Source organism: Mus caroli, unplaced genomic scaffold (assembly GCF_978045245.1).
Source record: "Mus caroli unplaced genomic scaffold, Mus_caroli_1 scaffold_12, whole genome shotgun sequence".
Taxonomy (NCBI): domain Eukaryota; kingdom Metazoa; phylum Chordata; class Mammalia; order Rodentia; family Muridae; genus Mus; species Mus caroli.
In genome coordinates this window covers 7,328,262-7,348,405 of record NW_028227267.1, presented here as the reverse complement: position 1 = coordinate 7,348,405, position 20,144 = coordinate 7,328,262, and the positions used below count along the sequence as shown (strand labels likewise).

Sequence of the window (20,144 nt, the reverse complement as noted above, 5' to 3'; positions counted from 1 at the left end):
CAAAAGCAACTTAGGGGAGGAAAGAGTTCATTTGGCCTACACTATAGATCATAATTCATCGTTGCAGGAAGTCAGGGCAGAAACCTTGGAGGACCACTGCTGCTCGGCTGGGTTACTCTCTTCCTCATGTGTACTGGTTTTCTTGTATAGTCTAGACCTACCTGGCCTCCCACAGCTGCAATCAGTCAAAAAACAGTACCTCACAGACATGGCCACAATTCATCCACTACATTCTTCCTGCATACCTCAGCAGCTTTGCATGCCCTAAAATGTCCCATCCCTCCAGTTTTCATCTAATTCTTTTTAGGTCCTGTGGGTGGTCAGAGCTGGGTGGTTCCTGGCGTTCAGATGCCTGGCTTCATTTCCCAGGACAGCTTCTTTGAAGCTGTTTAACCGCAGATAGATTCCACCTTGCAGCATGCCCTACATTCTACACAGAGCTATTGTCAGGATCATTGTATCAGTTTATTGTTACTCTTTATTCCAGGATCATTGTATCAGTTTATTGTTACTCTTTATTCCAGGATCATTGTATCAGTTTATTGTTACTCTTTATTCCAGGATCATTGTATCAGTTTATTGTTACTCTTTATTCGAGTACAGGTCCTCTCACCTCTTCTTTTTCTCTCTACTCCATCTGTCTCTGTCTCTCTGTCTGTCTCTCTCTCTGTCTCTCTCTCTCCTGTGTGTGTGTGTGTGACACTTGTTCTGTCTCTCCCTTTCTTTCTTCCTTCTAAGCCTCTTTCTATGGCCGACATTTTTAGGTTCAGAGGCATGCTCTGTCAAGGTTCCACTTGGAACTGGATAGGTCTTGCATGATACCACTTTTCCCTTTCTTCTGACCAAATCTCTGACTGGCAAGGGAAGAAGGTTTATCTAGCTCACAGTTTAAAGGTACAATGCATTATATCATGGATGGTGTTACAGTGGGGGCTGCTCATAGCAGTGGCAGTCATGAGATTGCTTGCTCGTGTCTTAGCTGACTAGGTAGGAAACAGGGATGGGCGAGATACCAACACTCAGCAAGCTTTCTTCTTTCACCCTTCCCTCTTTTTATTCAGTACTGACCTCTAGCTACCCACATTTAGGGTAGGTAGGGTCTTCCCTTCCCTAATCACACCTCTCTAGAAACATTCTCAGTGACACATCCAAAGGTGCGCTACAGTAACTGCCCTAGGTGTCTCTTAATTCAGTCAGGGTGACTATGGAAGCTAAGCATTGTTCCTCCCCTGAAATCATGAAGAATGTGGCCCATTTGGGAGGCGAGCATCATATTAGCTCACTGGTGGTTTGATGAGGTCTTTTGGTTTGTTTGTTTGTTTGTTTGCTGTAGCAGTTGTCTCATTTCGTCCCAAGCTTTCTGTACTCATTAGCAGTTCATAGGGACTACACAGAGAAGGCCAGACTGGTAAATAAAGCAAGATTGGGATGGGGTTTTCTGCAGGGCATGTCAGTTGTCACTGTTCGGGAGTTCTGACTCCTTGCAAGCAGGGAGGGACTGCTGCACCTAGCTGATTGGGGAACCTTGCCCTCTCCATCACACATCTGGGACTTGCTGCCTTGTTTTCTGAGGCCTTCCTGCCACCAGATCTGTGCATCTGAGGAAAGGCCTGGGCTGGGGGCTGGGGTTTGAGCTGTGTGTCTGAGGCATGATACTGACATTCTCTGAGGACCTTCTTACCTCTCTTCCCAAACAGAGAAGGAGACCTTCCTGGATCCTTTCATTCTCCGAGACCTCCTGCCCGCATCCCTGGGGAGTTATTACAGGTACACAGGCTCCTTGACTACGCCACCCTGTAGTGAAATAGTGGAGTGGATTGTCTTCCGGAGGCCTGTTCCCATCTCCTATCACCAGGTAAGCAGTCTGCTTTCATTTGTGCTTTCTGCCTTGACTAGGTTTGTGTTGAGTATTTACTGTTACTAGATATGGTTAGTATGGGTTTTTGTTTAACTTTGCTTTTTATTGATTTCTTTACTGTTTCCAACATATAGTTTTAAATCCAAGAATAGCAGATTATAAAATAGGATTTCTCAATGCTCTCTTCTGGGTATAACATAGCCAGTTTAATCAGGATCCCATAACATCCATGGCTTCAAGCACTGTGCCTGCACTGACTGGGCCTATCAGCAGTCAGTCATGGATCCAGGAGAGGTTTACAGGGTCCCGCCCATCCTACTGAACCATTGGCTGCTGATGGATTCTGGAGATAGGGCAGTCACTGTATTCAGCCCTGCAAGGAGTTCACAAGGCTCAACAAACAGTTCCAAACCCATGGTCACAGAGATAGTCCTGGCTAAACTCAGTGGCTTTAAAGTAAATAGGTAAAAAGAAAGGAATGTGGGAAAGGAATCTGTAGGGAGGAGAGAGAATACTAGGGATGTGATACTAGAAAGTATGCAGGGTTACAATATTCAGAATCCATATTATACATGTATGAGCATGTCAAAGAACAAACTCTGTAAAACAATTCTATAAACAATAAGCTTTAGACTTGGAAAAAATATTTCTCAGATGAAGATTACCCACTGAGAATTGCAGATGTGAAGTGAGGTATTGCTTCGGATTTGGTCTTGAGGAAATAATTGCTAGTCCACAGTGGTAGCTTGTGTCCGAGGCATATCAGTTCCTCCTGTGTGAATCTCCAGTCATGGTCTTAGGTCAGTATTGTTTATACACTATTTTATGGTAGCAATGAAGAGAACGTGGAATGTAGGTGCCTTCAAGGATTGATCACACATCTGGGAATCAAGCCACATGTCTATCTTCAGGATCAGAGTCTGAGCACTCGGCCTACAACAGTTGAGAAAAGAGATCTGTATGCACCAAGTGGAGCAAACCACCTCCCTGCCTGGGCTTTCCAACCCCACTCCTCCCCACTGTCAGAATATCCAGACAGTCAATGGGAAGGACTGAAGTTTCCCTTTGACGCAGTTCCTGGGGGTTTAGTCCCCTTGTCTGGATTCACTGCTCTGGTCCTGGGAGGCAAGACACGATGAGCTGGGAGCAGCAGGCAGCAAGAACAAGTGGGGGCAAGATATCAAAGCAGTATTACTTGTGACCTTCCTGGGGCAAGCCTTAGAGAAGTTGGCATCCACTTGATCCTGTCTCCCATTTCTCAGTAGTGCCACCAGCTGGGACATGGTACATGTGAGCCTTCCGGGGCACTGACTATCTAAGACAATCAAGCTGTTTCTGAACAGGCTCCTTACATGTGTCAACTGGATCAGTGATGCAAAAGCATTAAGAGATGGATGGTGCCCTAGCATGGCCCACACAGGGCATCAGGGTATGGACGGAGGCATTGGGTGCTGTACGGAGACCCGCAGTTTTCATATACAATCACAAACCAAGTGTTTCTAACCCACTGCTGCCCTCCTTTCTTCTGGCTTGGGTCTGAGATGGTCTCCTTGAAAGGTAGGATTCAGACCAAGCAGTTAATCACAGGAAGAAACTGGTAAAACTGGAGTGGTATTGGTACCCTGGCTGAGGAAAGTAAGCCACTTGTGGCCTGAGGGCCCTTCAGCTGCCCCCTGAGCAGTGACAGAATAAAGGAGCACTTTTTGGAAAGTACTCGTTCTTTATCAAGAGTTCAGCCTACAGACTGCAAAGGAGTTAGTGGGAAAGCCGATTGCAGCTATGCCTAATGACGTGAGTTCAGTCCTCAGGGTCCATGTGATGAAAGGAGAGAAGCAACTCCCACACACTGTCCTCTGCCTTCCATATGCACAGCCCTCCAGAGTAAACAAGTAAATGTAATCTTAAAAAAGGCCTCGACTTGTACCGGGAAAAAATAGTAAGAGGCCTTATGTGTAGGGCCAAGAGCAATGGATAAGATAGAAAGATACTGGAAGGAGCCACTGACCAGTAGTATCTGAAGTGAGGGACTCCTGTAAGCCTCTTCTGTTCATATGGCCCCTTCCCTACCCAGCCAAGCTTTGGGCAGCAGTGGGGCGGGGGGGGGGTCTAGAATAGAGTAACAATACTCTATTCTACTCTACAGTACTTAACTAAGAACATAGGTAAAATAAGGCTTTGATCTTGGGGGATGGTCCAGAGATTCTCCTAAAGCAAGGCAGAGGGTAGAGAATAGGGAGTAGACAGTCAGATGATGCTCTGCTTGGGCATTGCCGTGGCTATAGCAAACAGAGATGACCACTTCAGTACATCCAAGCAAACAGTGTACTTGGAGAAGCAATAGTCAGGGTGCTTCAAGGTGAGGCTGTGTGAGCCTTCCTGTGTTGGACTGACTTCTAACTAGACAGTGAAGCCTGGTGTTTCATCTGTCTTGCATCCAGAGGTCTCTCCAATCAGAAAGCTTCTTACATGGCTTTGGAACTGATCCTGTACTCTGGCAGAGCTCAGCTCCCTGCTTGTTTGGTCTGGTTCCATGGTCCACTATGATTGATCGCACTAGTCCTAGTTGACCCTTGAGGTCAAGAGCTGGCAATAGCTGGCTAAAGCCAGTTTTTCTATCAAGAAAGGATTCCTGAAGATGTTTCTGAGAACTCAGCCAACCACAGTCTGGCCTTGCCACTTGCCCATCCTTCAACAAATCGAGGAGGTGCCGAGTAGTGCCCGAAGACATCCAGTGTCGACCTGTCTCCAGTTACATGGAGCAGGAACTGGAGAAGGAGACCAGGCAGGGCAGCCCTTTATCCTCTGGGCAAAGCTAGGTGGCATGGTGCCAGGCTATCCTGAATTTTTCTGCTGAGAGCAGTCATTTTCCTTTGAGGATGTTTTTCTTTTTAATTCACACTCTGACAGAAAAGGTAGGGCTAGCAATTTGGTTGCTGAACAGGATCTGCCAGCTGTGAGGAGAAAATGAAATAGAGATGAGTTTTCTTCCTAATGGTGAAGCCAACATTGTTTTGTTTTTAAAGAAATTAGTCCAAATATTTATTTCTGGAGGGTTGAGGAAAAAGTGTAGTTGATTTTCAAAAGGGTTCTTTTTTTTTTTACTTAAGATAAATGCTTCTGTCTTCAAATATTTAAATGCTTGAGCTATTGAAATTAAGATTTGCCCACTTTTTTTTTCTTTTTGTAGTGAGGGGTGGACGTTGGCGAGCTCAGGGATTTGAAGGCCATCAACATACTGTGTTGTTTTGGCAGCTACAGCTATCTAATAGACTCAAATAAAACACACGCTTTCGGGGAGTGGATATCTGCAGAAGTGTTTGTGAATTCCAAGCATTTTGACATTTGGAAACTGGAGCTTTTAGAAAGTGCTTTGTCATGCCTTTGTGCTTGTCACAGCTCTAGAGCAAGGACATGAGGAGAAGAATGCAGGTGTTTGCCTTCCCTGGAAGGGACTGCGTTACAAAGAAACAGAGAAAAAGAACTCGGACTTGCTTTCTAATTCATTACAAACTGCCTGCAGAGGGCTCCACTTTTATCAGACCCTGCACCCTACATTGCTGTCTATTCCCAGGGAAGGGACAGGTTTCTGTCTCTGTGGCTGCACTGGCTCCTTGCTAGCCATCGTATAGAGGCCACAGTTGCATCACACACACACCCTGCCACACACAGACACCACACCCCAGGAGAAAAGTGTCCATCCATATATTAGTGCTTCAAAACTTCAGATTCCAGTGTTCTTTCTGAAGCTAGCAGAGAGCGCTGATTTCAGGGACACATGGGCCAATTTGGAAAAGCTGAGTGGTTAGGAATTCCACAACTGCCTCTGTCAGAAAAAAAAAAAAAAAACCAGCCCAGTATTTCAGGTGCTGGTCTGCTGTTTCTCAGAAGCCTCCCTCTCTTATCTTTTCTCTCATCAGTATGGGCAAGCAGTGAGCAAGTGAGTTCTTTGTAAGATGTGCTGATCAACCCAGTGGCAGGAGCTGGGGAGATGGATTTCCTTAAAGGCTTTCAGAGCACACAAGCAGGTTCTTAACTTGCCTCTTTTACTCTGCCCTGTGAACCTACACTGGCATTCTAGCCAGCTCTTAGCCAGTGACCTTGGCCTCTCTCTTGTATGATAATGTAGATCCAAATGTGTTCAGTTTGGGTGGAGCCTAGACACCTGGGCTGACCAGTAAGTCAGTATAGGTTATGAGATTCCAGTAGACATCCGTCGTAAACACTAGGCAAAGCCATGGGCCTGGGAAGAAATGTGATTCAACAGTAAAAACACTCGCTGCGCAAGTGTGAGGACCAAAGTTTGCATCCCTGGAAACAAAAATGCTGAGTGAGTGCAGTGGCCCGCTTGTAATTACCAACCATGTAAGGCTGGAATAGGTCATCCTCCGAGCAAGCTGGTCCCCAAAACTAGCTATACTTGGCGTTTGACTGAGGGAGATTGTCCTGGTGAATATGATGCAAAGAGATAGAGAATGATCAATGCCTGACATCAGCCTCAGATTCCTGAGTGAGTGGGTATGCACACACACACACACACACACACACACACACACACACACACACGGACCAGGGGATAAGAGGAGAGAAAATGGGAAATAAAATGCTGCCATCTCCTTATCATCCATACAGAATTGCAGCCTGGGTCTGGCAGTACCAAGGAATGGAAGCAGTGCCTGGAGTCAGGTGTCTGCAGTCTTTCCCTAAGCTTCCATCCATGTGTATATCTTGTTCAGCACTTTCTCTCGCACAGAGTCCAGAAGGCATTATTCTAATGTGGATTCAGTCCATCCTGCAGGAGAGTTTTACAAACGATGCTTTTTTGCCCATTGTCATTACTGGAGTGGATTGTCCTGTCCATTAAAATGCGGCATTACCTATGGTTTTTCTCCAGCACGATCTTGTCTTAATAGTTAAATTTTATATGTGTGGGTATTTTGCCTACACATATGTATCTGTACTAGACAAACAGGATTCCTAGTACCTGGGAAAGCCAGAAGATGACAATGAGTCTTCTCGAACTGGAGTTACAGACTAGAACGAGACACTGGGTGTGCTCGGAATTGAACTCAGGACCTCTGTAAGGGTGATGAGTGCTCTTAACTACTGAGCCATCCCTCCAGCCCTTTACCATGAGTATAATTTTTGGGTGTATGCTCTCCGCTATGCAGCAATATACCGATTTATGCAATAACTCTAAATGTCTTAATTAGTCTGCTTTGAACATTTGGCTTTTAATTGTTGTTATTATTATTTTTTAATCAGTGAGACAGGTTGGAAAGGGAAGGTTTATCTGCACTGCCCTTCTTTGGCACGTCTGCCTGTCATGGTAATTAAGCATGTTTCTGTAGGTAAAGGCTATGCTTTAGAGGCAGGCTGCCTTCAAACTGAGAGTTCTCTTCCTGCCCCATTTCTCAGATAACTTTCTCTACCTTGTCCTCTGTTTCCACATCATAAAATGATGAAGATAAAATGATAATAGAGGTGAAATGTGCAGACCTGTGCTTGACATGAGAGGAAGCAGCTTAAGGATCATTAGTAGTCTTCCTGATTTCCTTATTAATTGATTACCATACCCAAGTGACAGCCCTATCCCATAGAAACAAAGCAAGCCATGTATCTTGTTTAAGTTCTATAGTGGGTATATTTAAAATATAAATAAGAACAGAAAATCGATTTTTTTTTTTTTTTTTTTTTTTTTTTTGGTTTTTCGAGACAGGGTTTCTCTGTGTAGCCCTGGCTGTCCTGGAACTCACTTTGTAGACCAGGCTGGCCTCGAACTCGGAAATCCGCCTGCCTCTGCCTCCCGAGTGCTGGGATTAAAGGCGTGCGCCACCACGCCCGGCTCAGAAAATCGATTTTAATATAGAATTTAACCTGAAATGTTATCCCAGTGTGTGTGAGCTAAGGGACAAGCATGCGTAGCTCCTGGCTGCTATGGTGAAGGCGTCATGAGAACTAGTATGTCAGTTATCCAGGAGCATCCTTTCCAACACCACGTGCTACCCAAAGATGTCATCATTCGTCCAAAAGAGAGTGCTTTCCTAGTTAATTATCTGAAGGCCTTTTCTTTATGGAGAAGGCCTTTCTGTACTTGCCTTGCTGTAAAAGTCTCTGAGCCCCGGGAAGGATGTGGCCTGGCATATAGCTAGTGAGTCTCAGTTTCATTTTTTGCAGCAGTGGTTCAAAAGTACAGCCTGAGATGCTCAGGGCTATCGGGCGTAATATTTGATTGCCACTGTCCACTCTGTAATGAGGCAGCAAAGCAGGGCCCACCCTGTTCCCTGGGTTTTAGTTGTGTTAACCATGGACTGTGCTTGTTTTGAATTTCTGCTGTACACCTACCCCTTCAAATACTGCTCTGACCAGTGTCTAATGGCTCTTATTTCTATTACTTTCTATTTTCACTAATATCACCCCTTCAGCCTCATGCCCCCCTCCCCACATCTTGTGGACATGGAATGAATAGATTTCAACTTTCCTTTGATTCAAACTGACAGATTAAAAACTAATTATTCTCTGAAATACTTTTATAATAAAAACGAAGCTGAAATGATTTATATATACCTCCAGCCAACACATTTGCGATTCAAGGTTAAAATTGTTCTTGTAGCAGTACCAGTTAAAATGCAATTATAGTTCCCCAAGCAGGGATAAAAGAAAGAAGTATTTTACACACTCACTTCAAAAGTTAAAAAGTCAGTTTGATATTATAGAAATAAAAACTTTCATTTATTTTTACTAAATGATAAAGACTTCATTAGTTACATTAAAGGTAAGATAAATCCAGCCTCCTCCTGGAAATGGCTCAGGGGACAGACGTGAGGGCTTTGGGATGTGCAGAAGATTTCCCTTCTTGGCTGACATCTTGTTCATGCCACCCAGTTGGCCCTATGTAGTTTCCTTTCAGAACACAAAAGAGGACAGATAGATGACGTTGGGTCCCCTGACTGAATTGGCCTTGGACTTAGTAAACAGGAATTACTGGGAATGTATTGGTACTGCCCCCACCACTGGCTTCTCATTTGCTGAATCGTGCTATGGACTTGTTGAGTTCGACATGTATGGTTGAAAGAAGCTGAGCCACTCAGTCATGGCTTTCTAATCCTTACTTTACCTTTTATGACCTTGGGGCAGTTGTAATGTCTCAAGGACCAGTTTCCTTACTGGTTTCAGTAACACACAGGCAGGCTATGAACAATGACCATACTCCCAACCTCTCCGGGCCTCTCTGATGACTACGTCACCAAGCACCTGTTCCTTTTTGTGTGGTCCTTTACATGTCATAAGAGCTTAGAAAGTCTTAGCTGCTGGTGTCAGTGCTTGTCTTAGTCATTGTCCTGTTGCAGTGGGGCGATGCCATGACCAAGGCAGCTTACACAAAGAAAGTACTTCATTGTGGGCCTGCAGTTATAGAAGCTTTGTCTATGATCATCATGGGAGAGAGCATGGCAGCAGACAGACAGGCCTGGTGCTGAAGCATAGCTCAGGGCTTACATTTTAAACATAAGTCTGAGGAAGTGACCTCGAACTGGCTTGTGAAACCTGCAACTCCTCTAACAAGGCCTCACCTCCTAACCTTCCCAAACAGACCACCAACTGAAAACCAAACATTCAAATATGAGCCTATGGAGGCCATTCTCATTCAAACCACCACACTGTTATAACAATATTGCTAATTATTAATATTGTTTTTTAGGCCAAAGGTGAGTTTAAAAATCAACCTTTTTAGGTGTTTAATGAACTACCTTGTATAAAGTAAGTTTTATAAAATAAAGAATAGATAAGCTATATTCCATTGCTATAATCACATACTACAGTTATCATTAGCTACAGTCCTTAAAAAATAAAATAATTATAGTGACAACAATATTTATTGAATATTTTCTTTCATCAGAAACTATTTCAAGCACTTTATATAGAGAAACCCATTAAAGAGGAAAATCACATGACATAAATAACGTTATCTCTGTTGTACTGTAAAGACTCAGAAGTACAGAATGCTTGGGGAAGAGGTAAGACAGGTTGTAAGTGAAATGCTTGAAAGCATGAGGACCTAAATTTGGATCCCCCAGTAACCTTTCAGGAAGCCAGATACACACGCTTGTGATCCCAGCACCGAGGAGGCCGAGACAGGATTGCTAAGCATTGTTTGTCATCCAGTCTAGCAGAATTGGTGACCTCCAGGCTTTAGAGATGCTTTCTCAAAAAATGAAGTGGAGAATGGTCAAAGAAGGCCCCTGACATCAACCACTGACCTCTACCTTTTCCTGCAGGCAGACATACGTGCACATACATTTATACATACACATGGTGCACACAAACAAAGGAAGAGTATGTAAGATGTCCGTGACCACACCTTTGTCAAACAGGCTCTGAAAACAGAAGTTTCAAGTGTTAAGAATGGGGCACAGGCCTGATCCCTGGCATACTCTCACCCACATTAAGAGTGAGAGATTGAGGTGGTATGGAACCAGTGGTGGATGTTGATCAAGTGTACAACTGTTTTACATAAGATTTACTTTTAGTTTATATGTATGAATGCTTTGTCTGCATATATGCATTTGCACCACGTTTATTCCTGGTGCTCATGAGGCCAGAAGAAGGTTCTGGGTCTTATGAAACTCAATCGTAGGTGGTTGTGAGCTTGCATGTGGTGCTGGGATCTGAACCTCGGTCTTCTGCAAGGATAACCAGTGTCATGACTGCTGAGCCATCTCTCCAGAGCCCCATTGTCCATTTTAAAAGGATCACTGTTTCACTTCTAACCAGATCTGGAAAGTCCCAACAAATCAAGCATCAAACGTGCGCACTGGTCAAAGGCCGAGAGGAACATGTCCTCTGGCTTGGGTGTCATCCAGCTCCATAGCCTCTGCCTTGTGGCTTTCCCTGGACAATCTAAAATATAAGTAAGGATGGATCAGGAGAGTTCTAGCCCAGGTGATTTCTTTCTCTCCTGGCAAAGTGAAACATGCAGACTTTCCCCCAATCCAAAAATTAGGGAGGTTTTTACTCGGTCACCAACTGTGGCCATTACCAAAAGGATGGACCACCAGCAATTTCCATTCCTTTCAGAGGAAAGACTGCATTTAACAAATACTGCCAAACTACTAAAGGCATTTGATAAGCCTGCTCCGCCTGTCCTCTTGCGTGAACCCTTTTGTGTGACTGTCAAGTGAAGCTATGATCCAGTTGACAATATAATATCACCCAGGTCATCAGTTCACTCAGCGCCGTCACAGCCTTCCTTCAATGTCTGCCAGGAGAGCTGAGTTAATGGCAGGGATGCATCTTGAGCTTTTAAGCCATAGCATGTCATTAAGCTGTAAGAGCAATTTAAACGGAGGCACTTTTGCGCTTAATTCACAACTGCCTCTTTTTACAGTTGTGTGACTAATTCTTTCCCCGAAGCTTCAGAAGTAAACTTTTTAGAAGGAAGTACTAGCCAAGAAGGAAACACATACTCTAGAGAACAAACAAGGTGCAGTGCTGTGTGGCTGACTGTCTCCTAGGTTCTCTTCTTTTGGCTCCTCAAAGCTTAATGCTCTTCCCAACAGACAACTGTCTCTTCCACACTGCCTGTCTGTCTTGGTGTGAGAGCCCAGTTCATGGTTAAAAAGAAAAAAGTCAAGAATCCAAAACCACCCTGAACATGAAGAGCCCACGCCTTTATTCAACTCATATCTCCATGAACTGAATTTAAGCCACATTCCTGTTACTTGGCCTTCTCTGGACATGGAGAGGAGCTGGTTAACAGCTTTAACGTGTAAGGCCTTAGTCAGATTGTGCAGTGCTTGCCCTTTCTTCAGGTTGGACAGCTCTCCCTCCTATGGCCTTTCCTCACGGCACTGATTCTCCAGTCTTTTCATCGTTAGGGTTGGTCTTTACCTGGAGCTTTGTTAATTCCATTTATAAAGTTTTAGGAAGTCATTTTCTCTGAGAAAATCAGAAACCCATGTGTTCCTTCCCCCCTCCTTTGTGTGTATATGTGTATGTTTTTATGTGTGTTTGTGTATGTGTGTATTTGTATGTATATGTGTGTATGTCTTTGTGTGTGTGTGTGTGTGTGTGTGTCTGATTTTGGTCATCCTGTCAAGCCTGTGGCATCACTGGCCTGGAGGGTTTCAGCCTCTTTAATTGTTTGCAGTGTAATGGCTCACACCTCCACAGAACAGAGTCTAGTTTGTTTTTTTTTTCCCCTTAAACCATTAGTATTTATTTTTTTTTTGGATCATAAATATTTATTTGTTTATTTTTATTAGGTAATTTCCTCAATTACATTTCCAATGCTATCCAAAAAGTCCACAATACACTCCCCCCCCAGTCCCCCACCCACCCACCCCCACCCCTTGGCCCTGGCATTCCCCTGTACTGGGGCATATAAAGTTGGCAAGTCCAATGGGCCTCTCTTTCCAGTGATGGCCTACTAGGCCATCTTTTGATACAAATGCAGCTAGAGACAAGAGCTCTGGGGTACTGGTTAGTTCATAATAATGATCCACCTATGGGGTTGCAGTTCCCTTTAGCTCCTTGGGTACTTTTGCTGAAAGGACCCAGATATAGCTGTCTCTTGTGAGACAATGCCGGGGCCTAGCAAACACAGAAGTGGATGCTCACAGTCAGCTATTGGATGGATCACAGGGCTCCCAATGGAGGAGAACAGAGTCTAGTAAATGGTTGGTTGGCTGCAATCTCTCTGGGAGGGCCGCACTTTTTCAGTGAAGGATGCAGGCTTCTGGTTCTTAGCAGCTGGCCATTGTCTGGGTTGGTCTCTGAGCTAAGAGTGTTCAGCCCAGGCTTGTAGATGGCCCCCTTCTCAGAATCTACAAAGCTCCAGAGAGCATTAATAGTTTTATTCTTGTATGTATTTATTATGTGTATAGGTGTTTTCCTTCCATGTGTCAGTGCAACCAGTGCATGTGATGCCTGCAGAGTACAGATCCCCTGGAACTGGAGTTACAGGCAGTTCTTATCTGACCTGAGAGTGCTACGAATTGAACTAGGGTCCTGTGGAAGAGCAGCTAGTGCTCTGAATGGCAGAGCATCTCTCGAGCCCATGATTGTTAAAAAAAAATTACATACTAGTATTGATTGCCAGCCACCTGGCTCCCTGAAACGGGCAGCAGCTTCTAGCCCTCTGCTTATCGCCTTTCTTTGTGACGAGATTATCTTTGTGGTCTGATGAGAGCAATTGTGACAGCCAGTCAATGCTCTATCCTTGTGAACAGAACACTGACCTTTCTTAATGATGCAGTGCTCAGGGCTACAAAGACGCCCTCTTGATGGTCAGTATATGGTTGTGGGATGCTGAAGTTTTCTTCTTTGCTTTTCTTAAAAAGTTTTATCAGTGTTTTGTGGAAGATGTTTTTTCATACTGATCTGGCAATCGCTGATCTTTGTTAAATGTCTATTGTGTTCTGGGTAACCCATATAGATTTCATCTTTTCAGGAATCCTAGACAATAGAGCCCATATTTATAGGCATTTTACTGATAAGGAAGCTTGAGTTTTTACAAGGCTTGAGTAATTTGTCTGTGACTAGCCATCTGGTGAATTTAGAACTGGGCAATTGAACTTAGCCACACATTAGGCATTGAGCATCTTCATAAGTTGGCTGAATTTGATTTGTAGTATGTCCACAGAGGCTGTGAATAATAAAGAATTAAATTACCACTACTCTTGTTAGTGTGTACTTTGAATGTTAGTGTGTATAAGGAAAAAGTATTCTGTCACAAACCTTGTTGTTCAAAACCTTATCAGGTGAGCACTATTACAATGACCACCATTTTATATAAGGAGAGTGGAGCAGCTCTAGAAGCAGCATGCACAGGACTCTAGTTCATACCTAGGTACTTTACCTCCAGGATTCACCACAAGTCTGTGCTCTTTCCCATAGTACTAAAAGTATTGCTGGAGAAATCTGCAGACAGCATAGAGGGCTAAGAGTCCTTACTCTCAGATGAGAACGGCCCCATTAGCAGCCAAGACAGAGAGTTCGGCCACTGATGCTGATTCCAGAAGGTGTGTGTGTGTGTGTGTGTGTGTGTGTGTGTGTGTGTGTGTGTGTGTGTGTGGGCCTCCCACCAGGTAGAAGGTCAGCTTCGGCCTAGCCGCCTCTGATCTGATCACCCCATATCCTTTGCATCACAGAGCCTTACTAACTGAAATTTTCTCCTTTTCCTTCTGGTTCTTTGTTCAGCTTGAGGCTTTTTATTCTATCTTCACCACGGAGCAGCAAGACCATGTCAAGTCAGTGGAGTACCTGAGAAATAACTTCCGACCACAACAGGCTCTGAATGACAGAGTGGTGTCAAAGTCTGCTGTCCGGGATGCCTGGAACCATGACCTGGCAGACTTCTTGGACAACCCACTAGGCACAGAAGCCTCTAAAGGTGAATTTTAATCAAGTGTTCCAGCCTGAAGAAGGGGGGTTCTTTATCACGGTTTTAAACTATAAAGAGAATTTTGTTCTTTGCACTCACATAAAATCCAGACTTGGTAGCGTGCACCTGTGAGCTAGTTCTGGGAGTAGATCTGGCTTATGGAGACTGTAGAGTGTCCAGAGCTCACTGAGCAGCTGGTCTTTCCTAGTCAGTGAGCTCCAGGCTCAGGGAGAGACCCTATCTCAGAAACTAAGGTAGAGAAAAGTTGAAGGAGACATTGTTTGTCAACCCCTACACACACACACAGATACACAAACACATACAGATACACAGACACACACAGATACATAGATACACACACAGAGATACACAGACAGACACACACAGATACACAGACACACACACACAGATACACAGATATACAGACAGACAGGTAGATACACACAGATACATAGACACACACATACACATACATACACACAGATACACAGACATACATACAGATACACAGGCATGTACACAGACACACACAGGTACGTACACACACACAAATTTGAAGAAATAGTTCACAGTCAGCCAAAAATTAGAACTTGGTGTTAAGAACATATGTTTCTCTGCTAAAAGAAATTTGTCTAGACAATAAATAGAAATGATGTGGGAATAATTTTGGTTAGATTTACTTAAAATTGCCCTTTGACTAGCAGGAATAGATCAGTCATTCTCTCTATTTTTATTCTATACTTCCAAATGAATTAATAATGTCTAAATGAAACTCTTGTTAAATCAAACTCATGTCTTACTTGTGTGTTTTATGTTGTTTGTTTTTGAAGCAGGGTCTCTTGTAGTCAAAGCCGGCCTCAGGTTTGCAAAGCAGGCAGAGATGACCTTGAACTCCCCATCTTCCTGCCTCTGCTTCCTAAGGGCTGAGATTATAAGCCATCGTGCTTTCAGTTTATGCAGTGCTGGAGATGGAGCTCAAGGCTTTGTGCATATTGGGTTGAAGCACACTACAGCTGAGCCACATAGGATAGGATTCCCAGTCCTATCCTACCTATTGGGCATTTCCCTGAACTGAAACCCCAGCATCTTTGAAGTCCTTGAAGCATGTAGCCTTCCGGCTTGCTCCCATCCTAAGCAAGGGGTGCAATGTAGCTTTGAACGGCCCCCAGAAACCACTAGCTTCTTAAACCATTGAAGAGGTGGTCTTAGTAACTGGTAAGGATGTGTACATCACTTGCTGACATCTTATATCTCTGCTTTCTTATGTGAAATCTACATGTGTTCCTCTCCCAGGAGCCTCCTTCTTCCTCTCAGCCTTATTGTAATTGTGACTTGCTTCTTACAAAGCACACCGAGAAATATGTCTGCTCAAAGCCCTAGTCCTGGAGGTGGTGGAGGGGGCAACAAACTATTTATTTGTGCTGGTGTGAGGACATGGCTATTTCCCAACTGAGTGTCCTGGGAGAACTCATGTGTTCATCAGCAAGAAAAGCAGACTGTGCTTTCTGTGGTGTGGAAAGCAGCATGCGAGTTTGTTCTAAGAATGTCCCCAGCACATGAGCTTGGCAGGTCCAGAAGCATGAGATTATAGTCCACAAACTCCTGTACTTGTTAACACTAATAAGCCTGTTTTCTAAGTTCCTAAACCAATCAAGGACCTGAAAGAAGATGGCTGTGATTGTGGAACAAGGCCCTGACATCAGTCTTTAGCACAGCATTATGAGGGTGGGAGCAGGAAGGAGGAAAGATGTCTGTCTGTGGTTTATTAAAGACGCTGATCTGGCCTGGGGTCCCCACGAAAGGCTTGAGTCTCTAGCTACTGCTAGTAGCAGGACAATTTAGATGCCCACAAACCTATGAGATGCCTCAGGCTGGGTTGTCATTGCAAAATTCTCACGTGGGCTAACTTTTTAAACTTTGCTAAAAATAACTGAACTTGAAGGCTTTTCCACAGAGAACTTTGGGAAAGGAGACTGCTCCTGGGCCCACTCTTGGTGAGAAGTCTGTACAAAGGTCCTGCAAGGGATGGGAAATTTGGATCAAGAGGAACACACAGTCGCTAACTCAGAACTGCTGAGAACAGGGCAGTAAGTCTTCCCTGGAGACTGTGTGAGTGAGAGATTGATGATCTGTTCAGAGAGATTGTATGGCAGCTGTCACTGAAGAAAGTTGGAGGGTGGTGGTCCATTTACATGTCAAAGTAAGCAAGGTCCTCCACTGACTGTGGCCAACACCTTAAATGTAGGATGTGGACAGTCAGTCCCTCATTCTCCAAGCCTACTGCAAATATCATGTCCATTGTTAACTCTTACAATGTGTAAATATTCAAAGGATTTCTGGTATTTTTAGAGTGGCCATAGTGAGAGAGGAAACAAGAGAGGGAGGGGAGGGGTCTAGGGAGATCTGCAATCCTGTCTAGATTTTCAGCATTACAGAAGAGTGAAGTCCTTCTGTTTCCCATCCGAGGGTCTGGTAACTTTTCCTGTACAGAACACTTGTCATAGGCAGGGGTCTGAGTCCATAGGGCGTCTGTTGAAATTCACAAGTTCTGGTATCAGAGATCAAAGCAGGGGACCCGGGGCACAGGGACAATGGTGGATATGGAGACTGCTGACTAAGGAAGGTACTCTTGGGAATGTAAGTGGACTAGTAAGTCCGCTAGCAATGAGACCTCAAAGTGCTACTCCCCATTGTCATGACCCCCATATCTCCCATCTGTCTTCCCCATTCAGAAATGTGGCTTTCTTTGCACAGGTTCTGCTGTGTCCCATATGAGTCTAGTAGGGAGAGGTCTCCAGTCTTCCTGCCCGCTGACTTCCTTCCTGTGTTAGTCACTCTGTCCTTTGTCCATGCCCCTCCCTCCTGCTGCATTCTCACTGAATATAGAAGGGCCTAAAAATGAAGTATGTGTACCCTATAGGCCATCACCTATAAGAAGGGGGAACGTAAGTCCCAGATCTACGCACTTGTACACCATCCTTAAAAGGAAGAGAAGAGAGAGAATACTACTCCCTCTCAGGTAGTACAAGTGGCTCTTCCCTAATTAGTGAGTTTCTGGGAGGAGCTTTGTCACCATGAGGAAAGCCCCCCCCCCCCCACACACACACACTTGCATTTCACAGACCCCTTTAATTTGAAGCCTAAAGCAGCATATTTTGACATAATAGCCCTGAAATCACTGTAAATACTGTTTATACACATCTGGAGAAATATCTATGTAATACAGGCACAGTGTGATACATCTCCACCAACTAAGTACAGCTGAGTAATAAGGATTTAGATCGAGGAACAAACATCCCCATTATCCCAGGATGTTCTCCACGCCCCTTTTAGATCTGCATTCCCATGGTCACCACTGCTAGAAAGTGGCTTTGTCCTGGCGTGCTTGTGGAGTCAGCTGACTAGCTATCTTTAGTGTCTTTACTCCACACTGATATTGCGAGTGTTTCATGGAGCGGTTTGTTCATTCTTAGGACTATATTTCATGTATGACTATTCCAGAAAACATGTACTGTATACATGATTGCACGATCCATTTCTAAATTTCAATGAGTAAAAACTTCTTAGGCGTGCTTCTTAATGGCAGTCTGTAAGAAGACACTGTCCACTGGAGAAATGTGTAGTTTCACTTAGACATTTTATCAGTTTCCAAGAGTGATGGTATTCTTTTTCCCTCTTCTGCCCACTATTTATGAGTGATGCTGGAGATGAAATCCAGAGCCCCACACATGCTAAGCAGGTTCTCTGCTGCTGAGCTTCACCCCAGCACTCCATTTCCCCACCCCCCAACATTTAAAAAAAGATCTGGGCTCGGTTTGCACATCAACCCCACCACTGCAAATGTACCATTTGGTTATCTTTGGAGGATTCATAGTTGCAGGACTGTGACTCACTGCAGTCCAGCAGTAGAAGATTTCCTTCACCATGGACCATACACACTTCTCTTCCCATCCACGTCCCAGGCAACCGTAACGTTTTCCTCTCTCCTACGGTGTTTGGATGGGGATTTATCTCTGCTCCTACAGGCATCTCTTGATGATTCCTTTTTATTGCTGAGTTGACTCTCTCTCTCTTTTTTTTTTTTGGCTTATTAAGTGTGTGTGCATGTATGTGCTCATGTCTGCTTGCCTGTATATGTACAGTGTGTATGCAGGTGACCACAGAGCCCAGAGGAGAGCATCAGGTCCTCTAGAACTGGAGTTGAAGATGGTTATGAGCCACCATGTTGGTGCTAGGAATTGAATCTGGATCCCTTCCGAGATCAGCAGATGCTCTTAACCACTGAACTATCTCTCCAGGCCCTTTGTTTTTAATAAGATTAAAAATTAATCTCAATTAAACATTAATTGATATTTAATTAATATACCATAAGGTTTATTACCTTTAAGTGTCCACATCAGTGGCTTTGGCATGGTCAGAAAGTTGTACAACCATCTCTGCTGTCTGCTTCTAGAGTGCTTCCATTGTTCTAAAAACAAACTGCACCACCTTTACCTAGTCCCCTTTCTGTAATTTCCCCACCCACTTGTTTTTTCCCCCTGCTAACCACAAATTTGCTTTCTGTCTGTCTAGATAGACTTATTCTGGACATTTCATATCAGAGGGCATCTCTGGGTTCTTCCACTTTTCATAATATGTCTGGGAGCATGAGTCAGAAATAAATGCTGTTATATGGTCAAATGATATGGTACCATGTGGGTGTACTACAGTTTGTATATTCACCCATTGCTTCCTGGACACTTAGAGCTTTCTGTTGTGGGGTTATAAGGAATGCAGCTGCTCTCACATCTGGGCGTAAGTCTCATACCAGATCTGTAGGTGTGTAGGTGAGAGGGCCAGCTTTGTGTTTTCCACATTAGCGGCACCCATTTACTGAGTCATTAATAGTGTATAGAATGGGTACAGTGTCTTCCCATCCTTGAAAACTCTTGTTATTATGCATCTTTTATATTTTGGACACACTAATTTAGTGAATGTATTTTCCCTTTGGACTTTGTTTTCAGTTCCTTAATGACTAAAGAGGCTTTCTTTTATATGTATATGTAAATGCCCATGGCTTTCTAGGTGGCAAAATGCTCCTCTGTTTCTACCTGAGCTGACTGGTATATTCAAGAGCATCATAGGTAGAAGCCACTGGCGGTTGCTCATAGTCATCACACAGCCCAAGGAACTGACCATGGTTGGTCTTAGGGATACTTAGGAATGAAGTGATGCAAGGGAGAGGCATCCCAGTCACCATTCATCTGCATAGTCTGGATGCTACCAGAGTAGAGGAAGGTGCCTGGAAGATTCAGGAAGGACAGAGCCTGTCTGATTGGCACTCTCTTGCAGCTCGCCATCAGAAGCTCTGAGTCCTCATGAAAGAGGCAATGCTTCATGCATCTGCTGTAGCACTGTTACAGAAGAAAGAAAAGTAAGTTAATTATTTGAGTCAGGAGTCATCATTAAACGTTTTTGGCTGAGTGTCTGATAGTGAATACTCTTGACTCTGTAGGCCAAAAGATCCTAATTACAATCTTCACGTCCACCAGGGGGCCATGAGAGGAGCCATAGTCAATATGTAAATGAGCAGACATAGAAAATATCTCCCAGTGACTCTTCAGTTAACACAAAAAGTCTAGAACAGATTTGTCCTGGGAACTCAGTTTTGGTCCCTGCTTTAGGGAATATATCACAGTAAGATAGAGAAAGTATATGTTTTTTTAAAGGTAAATAATGAATATCTCAAGACTAGGGATATAGTTAAGTGGTAGACCATGTGTAGAAAATGCACAACACACAGGTATTTCCATCCCCAGTTGCCTCTCCACCAATGGTAGCAGTAGTAACTATGAATTGTTTGGTTTTTACATTCTATTTAGAGATTAGGAACCTGGTTGTCAGCGACTTACACTATTTCAACTGGCC

At 44.0% G+C, this 20,144-nt stretch overlaps 1 protein-coding gene across 4 annotated transcripts in view; it reads left to right on the top strand.

Moving 5' to 3' along the window:
• Ptprg (protein tyrosine phosphatase receptor type G) overlaps positions 1-20,144 on the top strand; it is a 682,360-nt gene that overhangs the window by 548,786 nt on the left and 113,430 nt on the right. For all 4 annotated transcript variants that reach the window (XM_021181278.3, XM_021181279.3, XM_029468957.2 and 1 more), the window contains 2 exons: positions 1,698-1,855; positions 14,054-14,246. In XM_021181278.3, the coding sequence (XP_021036937.1) occupies positions 1,698-1,855; positions 14,054-14,246 (351 nt within the window). The remainder of the gene's footprint in view (positions 1-1,697; positions 1,856-14,053; positions 14,247-20,144) is intronic.